Here is a 12,411-nt window from a genome sequence, read left to right on the forward strand (position 1 = left end):
TTATCATTATTTATCAAAATTAATTATGACAGTTGATACCGTAAACTGAAAATTGCGCATTATATATTACAGAAATTATAATTTATATTTGATATAATCCTTTATAGGAAAACAAATTTTAATGTTTGTGTGTTGGTTTTTAATCTAAACTCGTTTATCTATTTTAATGTTTTATTTTATTCTGATATGGAAACTAGTCCAGGTCAATTAGTTGTCGAGTGATTTTAGGATTTTTGGAGAATAAGAAAATCAGTGGAGTAAAATTAGGAGTCTCTGGTTTCTGCGTTTCCTTTTTCCTTTCCATGTACTTGGCAATTTAATTATAAATCCAGTTGCTACTTTATGAATAAGATCAAGACGTGAATTCTATTTATTTATGATCTCCAGTTTAAGGTTTACAAGTAAAACATATATATATATATATATATATACATTTTCTACATTCTGGTATCAGGGCATCAAAACCTACGACGGTGATTGCCAAAATATATGCCAAGGATGTCGACTGCAGAAATAGGAAAACTCAAAGATGGGACAGTCAGCCTGAATTATCCTATGCTAACCAGGGGTAATTACATGGTTTGGGCCATGAAGATGAATGTCTATATGCAAGCCTATGGTGTTTGGAAAGCGATAGAAACAATAGAAAATGACAAGATCGAGGACAGAACAGACAAGATCGCTCTGGTCGTCATTTACCAGGAAATACCAGAAGATATTCTTCCGTCACTCGCCGAGAAGAGAACCGCGAAAGAAGCTTGGCAGACCATAAAAATGACATGTCAGGGGGTTGAACGCGTCAAAACAGCCAAAATTCAAATGTTAAAATCAGAGTTTGAGAGAATGAGCATGAGGGAGTCTGAATCTCTTGATGACTTTTATTTGAAGCTTAGTGGATTGGTAACAAACATACGCGCTATGGGCGAAACTATTCCTGAATCATATATAGTAAAAAAACTTCGGCGGGCTGTACCTCAAAAGTTCTTACAAATTGTTGCGACATTAGAACAATTTGGAAATCTGGATGTTATGACCGTTGAGGAGTTGATAGGTTCCTTGAAAGCTCATGAGGAGAGGCTAAGAGGACCAAGTGAAAGTGGTGGTAGCAAACTGTTGCTTACTAAAGAAGAGTGGACAAGGCAAGAACGAGACGGAAAACTTTTACTGACCAGAGAAGAATGGTTAAAGCGAGCGAGTAAGGATAATGCAGAAAATGCTTCAGGGCAGAGATATAGAAACAATGTTGATACTCGAGGTAAGGATATAGTCCATGGTGGTATCAGAGAAAAAAGCAGGATTAGATGCTTTAACGGTAACTACTATGGACATTTTGCCATAGAGTGTCGAAAACTCAGGCAAGAGAAGGATACCAAAGAAGAAGCTAACATGATGTAGATTCCGGATGACGAACCGGCTTTACTGTTGCTCAAAGAAGAAAAAGGACAACAAAGCTGCGATGCTAGTTAACGAAGAGAAGGTGACGCCAAAATTGAACGAAAACAGAGGAGGAAAACTATTTGAATCAAATTTGTGGTACTTGGATAATGGCGCCAGTAACCATATCACTGGCCAAAAATCAAAGTTTGAGGTGTTGGATGAAAATGTATCTGGGCAAATAAAGTTTGGCGATGGTTCGATTGTTCATATCAAAGGAAAAGGATCAATAATCTTGAAGTACAAAACTGGGGAAGAAAGAATGCTCAAGAATGTGTATTATATTCCATCTTTGTGCAGTAGTATTATCAGTCTCAGACAGCTATCTGAGGAAGGTGATAAGGTACTAATGTGTGGAGATTTTTTGTGCATCCGGGATTGTCAAGACAAGCTGATTTTAAAAGTAAAAAGATCGTTGAACAGATTGTACAAAGTTCTTCTGGAGACAGGTGAATCTAGCTACTTACTTACAAAAGGTGACAACGAAAGTTGGTTGTGGCACAAACATTTTGGGCACGTGAACTTCAAGGCAATCAGCTTAATGTCAAAGAATTAAATCGTACAAAGATTACCAGTTATTGCATAACCAAAAGATATGTGCACTGGGTGTTTAATGTCAAAGCAAACAAGGAAGACTTTTACATCACAAAACAGTTATTGTGCTAAGAAGGCTTTGGAGCTAGTGCACGGAGACCTCTGCGGTCCTATCTTACCAGAAATAGCAGCGAGGAATCGGTATGTTTTTTTCTAGTAGACGATTATAGTCGTGTTATGTGGACAAACTTGTTAAAGAGAAAAGATGAGACTTTTGGTGCTTTTAAAAAAATTCGTGCTTTACTTGAGAATCAAATAGAAAAATCAAAACTTTCAGAACTGATCATAGGGGAGAGTTCATTTCCAAGGAATTTATTACATATTGTGAAGAAAATGGGATAACTCGTCACTTCACAGCCCCGTACTCGCCGCAGCAAAATGAGGTTGTTAAAAAAACGCAATCGGATAATGCTAGAAATGGCTAGAAGTTTTTTAAAACAGAAAAACATGCCCGCATATTTTTGGGGATAAGCAATACGACATTCAATTTATGTTTTAAATCGACTTCCTACACAGGTTGTCTCAGGAATCACACCTTATGAAGCATGGTGTGGTGAACAACACAAGTTGGTCATATTCGTATATTTGGATGTACTGCTTATATGAATGTTTCAAGTGTTAATATGAAATAGTTATACAATAGAAGCAAAGCATTTGTTAATCTTGGCAAGGAGCCGGAAACAAAGGCCTACAAGTTGTACGACCCTGAGGCCGGGAGAATTTTTGTTAGCAGAGATGTATACTTTGACGAAAAAAATTCATGGCCATGGTCTCAGGAAAAGAAAGAAACGAGTAAGCCATTTGTAGCGTTCACTATAATGAACCAGTACCCAACAGAGTCTGTTGAGTGGCATTTATGACACTTTATTACGCTCCGTAAAGCTTTGAATTGGTGTATTTGTACTCAAATTATTGGTGTTTTAATGTGTTTTCTAGTATTTTTGCATTTTCAGGCATTCTCCAGATAATCAGATGAATTAGCATTGTTTTGGTGCTAATTTGGTGTCAGGAAGGCGTTGGAATAAAAGCTAGTGGAAGATCAACTCAAATCAAAAAGGAAAAAAAAGAAGTCAAAGTTTTGATCAGTGAGCCAACACACCCGCGCTATCAAAGCGCGCGGCCGCGCCCAAACATCAGAAACCCAGCGCGCCTGCACTGATCAAGCGCGCCCGCGCCGTGTCGTGATTGCAGAATCCTGTTTCTACTTGGCTTTTGAGAGAAAGACTTCTACTTTGCATGGGGCTGCTATATAAACAATAAAAAGTTCATTTTTCAGAAGATATCAAAAAAGAGACATATCAGAGCTAAGGAGAAGATGGCAAGAGACCTATAGCATAATTCAACAAAGGCAAAGACAATCTAGTTTATTCTTGTGAATCTTTGTTTTGAGTTGTAATCTTGGATGCTCGTTCTTATTTTGTTGAACCTATACTCTTGTGTTAACTTGTTTATTTATTCGTTATAAAGACTACATTTATTATACTATGCTTTCATCGGAACCCACGTTGATGATTAGTTCGATTATGGGCTAATCGTTATCATGGGGTTCCAGTGGATTTATTTATGGATTTCTTTAGTTAAATTATTTTGATACCTTAGTGTGTGGTGATTTTATGATAATCTAGTATTGGTTGTGCGTATTCGTCTTATGAGAGTCGCGAACTTATAAGATATTGTGTTAATCTTTAATGAAGGGAAAGTGAATTTAAGGATTTAGAACTTGCCATGCTAGCATAGGTTCATGTATTTGTTATGCATGATTCGTAGATAATTTTAACCATCTTACTTGCCCTATGTAATCAAGATAGATAACTTGTGCTTAACCCATTATGTTGTCAAATTCTATAAACATATAGGGTCTCAATATAATTGGTGTCTATTCAGATTCTATCTCTTTTGTGGATGTCTGGTAGTATGGTATTCATACAATGAAAGTTGGTGTTTATCAGTTTCCTGTTGTCTGATTAGTGTCATCACCATTACATGCTAAGGTTAAGAACGAAAAGGCTATTGAATGAAGTATTTAATGAAGTTAGAATCCCATGTTTCTTATATATATTAATTCAATCATTCTTATTCTCCTAGTTATAATTGTTAGTTTAATTCTTAGTTATAAACAAGTATATGCGTTCGCAAATAGTCTAAGATATAAATCAGATTTGTTTCCACAGAGACTGGTTTAGGTTAACTTTATAATTTAAGCACTTAAGCAACAATGTATGGTTATTATGTGCAGGAGCCAAGCTATTTCTATCAAGACCTTGGAAAATTAAATTGGGAAAATTGCTAATGCCTTGCTAAATCGTAAGCCTGGTACACTACCTAGTGACTCTGAAGTTCCAGGAAAGAGGGAAGCTAAGGATCAGATTAAGGCAATCACTTTGAGGTCTGTAAAGGTTACGAATCCCGAACAAACTCAAGTGTTGGCTAAGAAGTTGGGGCTGAGAAAGAAGTAGAGCAGCAGGAAGTAGAAGTGGAACCAAGGAAGACTACTGTTGAGCACACTCCTCCTGAGGGTAATACATGGGAGAAATAGATCTATACTTCACCACCTTTTCCTAAGCGGTTGTAGAAGAAAAAGCTGGACAAGCAATTTGAGAAGTTTCTGGAGGTGTTCAAGAAACTTCATATCAACTGTTAGGTCACACAACACTGTAGAAGGGGGTTGAATACAGTGTTTTCGCAATCAAATCAATTTAACACAAGTAATAAAGATCAAGTATATTGAATAAACTCTGTTACAATAAGAACTGTTGTTCTCTCTCAGTGATGAACAAATATCACTAAGAGCTGCTAGATTACAATGTATAATCTTCTCGATAATGATAACACATCTAGTGTAAACCCTAAGTCTGTGTTTATATATTACACAGTTACAAGTTAACTTCTAATTGATATGGAATATAATTCTGTCTCCTAAAATATATTAATCAGATATCTTCTACAAGTCTTCCAGTCTTCTAACTCTTTCCATGCATATCTTCTTTTATTTTAGTCTTGATCTTCTATTGTAAATCAGCTTCCTTCCTTATAAGAAAATCTTCCCGCACTTAAATTCTGATATGACCTTAAGTTCTGATATTAAGTTCTGACTTCCAATAAGTCCTGATATGTCCTGTTTGTTAAGATCTGAAAACTAAACATGAATCATATTAGACATGACATCTCAAATATATCTAACAATCTCCCCCAACTTGTAAATTAAGCAAAATATACAAGTTAATAGATTTGATGATGTCAAAAACATTTAAGTACAAATGCAAATAAGAGTTTAACTAGATAACTAACTAAAACTTACAGTCCTTTTAGCTTTTACCAATCTCACTGAGTCAATTTGAATCCATAATGATTCTTGACAAAGCATGATATCAGCTTTTCTTCTTTAATCCTCAGGACTTGAGAGAGTGTAGTCTTGACTTGCTTCATCTCTTCATTCTGACTTCCAATCTGGTAGATTGCAGTCCTTAAAGCAAAGATATGGTTTCTTTCTAAACCATCATTCAGTCTTATTACCCTAGGATGAGAAGAATCTTCATTGTAGCACATACATTTCTCATTCAGTAACACATCAAGCTTAGCAGAATCCTTCTTCATTGGAGTTTCACTTCCATCATTTTCAACAATACTAAGAATGAATTATGTAATGCTTGAACCAGAAATTCTTGCTTTATCTCTGATGGTCTTCAATATGAAGTTTGACCATCTCCTGGTAATATCAAACTTTACCTCTAAAAGGTAATAAAAGAATTGAAGTTCTTTCAATAATTTGTTCAGCACATCTGATTCTGACATCTGATTTATCCTTCCATCTTCAAGAAATAGAACCAGATTTTCCTTGACATTGTTCTTGTCATGAACATCCAGTACCACTTGAACAGAGATAACCTTATCAAGGTGTTTCTGTGTAACATCTTCAAGAGGTCTGTCAGTCAATAGAAATGGATCTCTAGTAGCAACTTCAACTCATGTCTTGATCTTAGCTTCATCAGAACCTAGTCCAACCCTGTCTCTTGGTTCTCTAGCATTTAACCCAATAGTCATGAAAGTAGACAACAATTGGCTTTTCTTTGGATCTGATGGTTTGACATTTTTCCACAGAAGTTTCTTTTTATCAGCTACTTCCATCTTGTCTAAATCAACTTCAGCACTGTCAGAGGTTGATGTCTTGATAATTTTATCAGAACTTGTTGTTTCTGTTATAGCTTGCAGTTCTTCACTCTAAACAACTTGAGCCTTGTCAGAGGTTGTCTTTGATTCTTCAGAAATCTTCTTTCTTTTCAGAGTTTGAACATCTTCATCTTCAGCAAGAGTGTCATCAGTAACTTGAACCATTTTGCACACAGGTTTTATCAGAATTTGTGGAATTTTCATCTCCAGTGGCTTGGTTGGTTCATCAACTTTTCCTTTCCCTTTGTCTTTGGGATCAATCTCAGATTGTGATCTTGTTTTGGGCTTTGATGCCTCAGTATTTGACTTCTCCTTGATCACAATGCCTTTTACCTTAGGCCTTGAAGGATTTTTTGTAATAGAAGCTTTTGGCTTTAGATTTATCTTTTCAGCTTTAAGTCTAGCTTCTTCCTCCTTGAGATTTTCTAAATCCATTCCTGGATTATGCTTCAGAAACAATCTTCTATAAATTTCCTCATCAAGTGTCTGAATCTCGGGATCCTTGTAGTAGACAGTAGTCTGCTTTCCCTTGAGCTTCAGAGTTTGTATAAACCTTTGAGAATCTTGACTTCCACCTTGTATCAGAACATCAGGCTTTGTCATCAGACTTTGCTCATCAGAACTTGATATCAGATTTTGAGTTTCAGTACTTGCAATCAGATTTTAAGTTTGAGCAGCTTCAGAATTTGTCTTATTTTGAATAGAAGATTTGTTTGCATCAATAATTAGTTTACTTGAAGAAACCTTACTGCTCTGCCCTTTACTTTGAACTTGACCTCTATCCTTGCTAGGGTTTCCCTGGTCATTAGCTTCATCATCTTTCTTCTTTAGTATTTGATCATTAGAGCATTTGGACTTAACTATCTTCTCCACCTTTTTGGCATCATCTGATAGTAGGAGTGAGAGAAGAAGTTCAACTGAAGATTGGATCTCATCCAATTGAGCCTGTTGAGAAGCTTGATTAGCCAGGACCTCAAAGATTTGGGCCTATTGCTTCTCTTGAGCTTTCTCAATTGCTTCTACTTTCTCAAGTGTAGGCCGGATAATCCTTGTCCTGTCAAGCTTGGTTTGCATATCTAGCTTGTTAAATGATTCTTGTAGTGTATCAGCCTTTACTTAAGTTTGAGAGTGGAGACCTTGAAGGTTCTTGGTAGATAGAGCAGTGATCTTGAGTTGTGTCTTGATATCAAAATTCATCATCAGCTCATCAGCTTTAGCAATGTGCTCTGTCAGAACTTTAGAGCTTGGAATGAAATCAGAATCATTCCACTTCTTGGTCCACTCTACTCCTCTATGAATTTCATCCCAAGGTACAGGAGCATCCTGTTCAATAAATTTCTTGACCAATGCTTCCTTTCCAAGTACAGGAGCTGGAGTATGAACATAAACACTTTCTTCAGAACTTGAAGAAGACTCAATATGTTCTGACAGCACCAGAGTGTGTGAAGCAACTGGAGATTCAGGAATAACTTCATCTGGATTCTGAGCATCAGAATTTATCTCCAGAATAGGTGTTGTTAGAGTAGATGGTATCTCCGCATCAACATTTAAAATTGGAAAATGAGTTAGAGATATCTGAGCTGCTGTAGGAGCTTCCAAATATAGAATAGTAGGAGTGTACAGCTTGTTGATGTCAATTTCAGGACTTAAGCCTGAATCTTCAACTGTAATATCTTCATGAAGAGGAGAGACTGGAGGTGTAACCACTGTATCTGGAACAGTGTCTTGGGCTGTAGCTGGAGGTGGTAGAGATTTAATCAAAATTGGATTTGAGATCAGAGATTCCTGATCCCTTTTCTCAGCTTCTTCAATATTCTCTGATGGAGGGTTAGCCAAATGCCTATTAGCCCTCATTTTCTTTAATCTCCTTGCAAATGAAGGAGTTGCTTTATCATCAGAGTTTACAGTTCTCTTTCTCTTTCAGGATCAGAACCTTCAGCTGCAGTTGCTTTCTGAGAATCCACAGTTTCAGCTTTAACTGTCACAGGTTCTGATGCATGAACCTGTGCTTCCTCCTCATCATCAGACTCATCCCTTAGAAGCATCCTTCTTCTCTTTATTGGAGATTTAGGAACAGATTGAGCCCTTTTTGACATGGAAGATGAATGTCTGATGGTATGTGCTAATGGTTGAGGTTGAGATGATTGTGTTGGTTTGAACTATGTCCTAATGGAGGGTTGAGTTGGTTGAGGTTGAGAAGTTTGAGGTGTTTGTGTAGTGGTGGTAGGTGCTGATGGAGGTTGGGTTGGTTGTACATTAGTATATATGGAGGTGGATGTGGCTGGATCAGAGTTTACTAAAAACTGTTTGACTGAAATTGGAATTTGGAGGGGTCTCAAAATAGTTTTCTTATTATCAGTGGATAATAAGTCAGTGAAAGCTCTCTTAGCTAGCTTAAATGGTGAGATCAACTCACTTGCAAGTTGTGGTGCATCAGAGCAACAAAAACTGTATAATAGCTGACATAATCTAGCAAAATAGACCGTGTTTCTGTCTTCTGTCATTCTGTCACCAATAAAACCTAGTACAACACTAGCATAGTCAAAATGAGATTGAGTAATTAGAGCATACCCAATTTGCTGACTGAGGATATGAATGGCATCAAAATTTGAACACTTGTTTGCAAAGGTTCTTGTGATGCAGTCGAAGAAGAAACTCCATTCCCTCCTTATGTTCGGTCTCTTCAACTGGCCCAGCTTTGCTAATGTCTTTTCATACCCCAGACTGGCCATCATTTGTTGAAGAGCTGGCTCCTCAACTGTTGAATAATTGCAGTTTCTGGCAGGTGGAGTGCTTGTCGAACTGTGGCCACAGTCACCACATGTTCATCCTCCCCAGTTGTGAAAATCAGACTAGGGGACCCATTTTCTCTACCATCATCATACATACCTGACCTCCAGAACTCTAGTACTTGAGTCCCTGAGATAGCTTCAGGTTGAGTCAAAGCATAGCCTATCTCACTGTGAGCAAGGAAATCCTGGATGAAATGAAGATCTGTTGGGGCTTCATCCTTGTTCAGAATAGCCAAGTAATTGTTAGGAACAAACTTAGCTCCATTGAAAATCAAATCTTTTGGTGCCATTTCTGTTAAATATCAAGTGAGAAAAAGAGTGTTTGCAAGGTGTTTGATAAAATGCGTGTATGAAAAAGAGCTTTAGAGAATATTAGTGGGTGAGAGAAAAAAAGATAGATAAGAGAATGAGAGAAGTAAGTAAAAGATTGTAAAATCTTTTAACTTTCTTATTTATACAACCCACATGAAGTATGGCAGACAGTTTACACCTGGAAATATGTGAACATTCAATAGTTAAAGCAAGAGTTAGTGGGCACGGGAAATAAGTAATAATTACTGTGCACATGCAGTTTTTCTAGACAAGCACGTTTACCACTAACCCAAATGATTATGGATGTTTTTTTTCACCTTATTATATTCTGATTAAATATGACCATTACAATATTTGTCACAAATAAGTCAAGTAAATAAATAATTCCACGTAAGCATTAGAGTTTCCATCAGGATTTAATATCAGAACTTGACTATTATCAGATTTTAACAGTCATCAGAACATGGCTTCTGTACTCAAAAAGTGAATGTCTTTTTCTGTGATTCTTCATACAAATACTGACTTGTTTCTTCATAGTTTAATCATCAGAATTCCATCAGAACTTGTCCTAAGAATTTATGCATATGACACTTAACTGTTTATCTGAAACAACTTGATCACCACAATAATTTTCATCATTCATATGGAGTGATAGTGTGTGCATTAGAAAAATATCAGATAAAGATTAAAGTCTGATAAACTTCAGTACATCTTAGAAATAAGGCATAACTAAGAAAAATGCTTAAAATCTGTCATTAATTTTGAAGCCTACTATAGGATAAATTTGTGCATGAGTCCACCTCAACTGTTTGTGCTCATTTTATGCATCTTTTAGAATTCTTTTTCACAGTGGCTCCTCAGTGTAAATGAGTCACAACTGCTTATCAGAATTTACGCTATTATCAGGGTATTTCTCCAGTAATCAGAGAATGTGAAAAGTCACCAAGAAAAATTTATTTGCTTTTCTAATGCATACTACTTAATACCAGCAATGCACTTGGGTCTTCCCTTCCACATATTTACTCTAGATCTCAAAGGAGTACCCAACTTTAATTTCTTTTGTTTTCTTTTCTTCAGATAAGTGAGGCTTATCATCATTTAGGTTATCCTTAAGATTTACTGACATCAGAATTTGACAGATAAGAAGCAAGAATCTAGTTTGTGACTTAGTAATAAGATACACAAAATAAATTTGACTAAGCTCAATATCAGAATTTGCTCGTGTTAATAAATTTCCACATAAACAACTAATTCAAACATGGGATTTCCAGTATGTTAAAGACTACTAGGTCAGCATCTAGCACAGTAATCCTCATTGGATTGAATAATCACAGAATATTCAAATCACTATCAGAGTATATAGATCCACATCAGATAATAATCAGCATTTAATGTATTACAATTTAAGCACAGATTACATGAAGATAAGATAATTTGTAAACACTGATCATAAAGTTTGATGCATGATAACAAAAACTAAAAAGATTTAGAGAAAGAACCTGAAACCATTCCAAGTTCATTTACCAGTCTTGTAAAAGTAGCTTCACATAGTGGTTTTGTGAAGATATCTACTAGTTGTTGATCTGTTGGAACAAAATGCAATTCCACTGTACCTTCCATCACATGTTCCCTTAAGAAATGGTACCTTATGCTGATGTGCTTTGTCATCGACTGTTGAACTGGATTACCTGTCATAGCAATAGCACTTTGATTATCACAGTAAATAGATATTTTAGAGAACTCTAACCCATAATCCAGTAACTGATTCTTCATCCAAAGAATCTGTGCACAACAGCTTCCTGCATCAATATATTCTGCTTCTGCAGTTGATGTGGAAATTGATTTATGTTTCTTGCTAAACCAAGAAACCAATCTGCCTCTAAGAAATTGGCAGCTTCCACTAGTGCTTTTCCTGTCTATTTTGCATCCTGCAAAATATGCATCTGAGTAACCTATTAGCTTAAAATCTGATCTCTAGGATACCACAATCCTAGATCAGCTGTACCCTTGAGGTACTTGAAAATTATTTTCACAGCTATTAAATAAGGTTCTCTTGGATCAGCCTGAATTTATGCACAAAAACAGGTAGCATACATGATATCAGGTCTACTAGAAGTTAAATAGAGTAATGAGCCAATCATACCTCTATAGTTAGTAATATCTACTGATGAACCAGTATCTTTATCTAACTTGGTTGCAGTGGCCATGGAAGTGGATGCAGTTGAACAGTCTTGCATTCCAAATTTCTTGAGTAAATTTCTGGTGTACTTGGATTGACAGATAAAAGTACCTTCTTCATTTTTCTTGACTTGAAGTCCTAGAAAATAGCTAAGTTCTCCCATCATACTCATTTGATATCTTGACTGCATTAGCTTTGCAAATTTTTCACAGAGCTTGGCATTTGTAGAACCAAATATGATATCATCAACATATATCTATACCAAAAGTAAGTCATTTCCATGGTTGAGGTAGAACAGAGTTTTATCAATTGTACCTCTGTGAAATCCACTTTCCAGAAGGAATTGAGCTAAAGTCTCATACCATGCTCTTGGAGCTTGCTTAAGGCCATAAAGTGCTTTGTCTAATCTGTAGACATGATTTGGAAATTTTGGATCTTCAAATCCTAGAGGTTGTTCAACATATACATCTTCTTCCAATTCTCCATTGAGAAAAACATTTTTCACATCCATTTGAAAGACTTTAAACTTTTTGGGAGCAGCATAAGCCAAAAAGATTCTTATGGCTTCCAATCTAGCAACTGGTGCAAATATTTCATCATAATCAATACAATCCTGTTGAGAGTAACCCTTAGCAACCAACCTTGCTTTGTTCCTTGTAATTATGCCATCACTGTCAGTTTTGTTTCTGAACACCCATTTTGTGCCAACAATGGATCTATTCTTTGGTCTTGGCACTAGGGTCCAAACTTTATTTCTTTCAAATTCATTTAACTCTTCCTGCATTGCTTGCACCCAATCAGCATCTTGAAGAGCTTTTTCCACTTTCTTTGGTTTAGTCTGAGATAGAAAAGAATGATAGAGACATTCATTTGATGTTGCAGTTCTAATTCTGACACCTGTTTCAGGATCTCTAATTATTAAGTCAGGTGTAT

General features: G+C 36.2%; 1 protein-coding gene across 1 annotated transcript; it reads left to right on the forward strand.

Moving 5' to 3' along the window:
- The first annotated feature begins 498 nt into the window (after window positions 1-498).
- Window positions 499-1,395, forward strand: LOC141680110 (uncharacterized). Its single transcript, XM_074486421.1, has one exon. It carries the CDS (start codon window positions 499-501, stop codon window positions 1,393-1,395), a length of 897 nt encoding a protein of 298 aa, XP_074342522.1.
- The last annotated feature ends 11,016 nt before the right edge of the window (window positions 1,396-12,411 follow it).

The sequence above is a fragment of the Apium graveolens genome, chromosome 8, assembly GCF_009905375.1.
Source record: "Apium graveolens cultivar Ventura chromosome 8, ASM990537v1, whole genome shotgun sequence".
NCBI lineage: Eukaryota > Viridiplantae > Streptophyta > Magnoliopsida > Apiales > Apiaceae > Apium > Apium graveolens.

Bases quoted from the DNA above. Each gene is read 5' to 3' on its own strand.
- LOC141680110 (XM_074486421.1), top strand. From the start codon at position 499: ATGTCGACTGCAGAAATAGGAAAACTCAAAGATGGGACAGTCAGCCTG.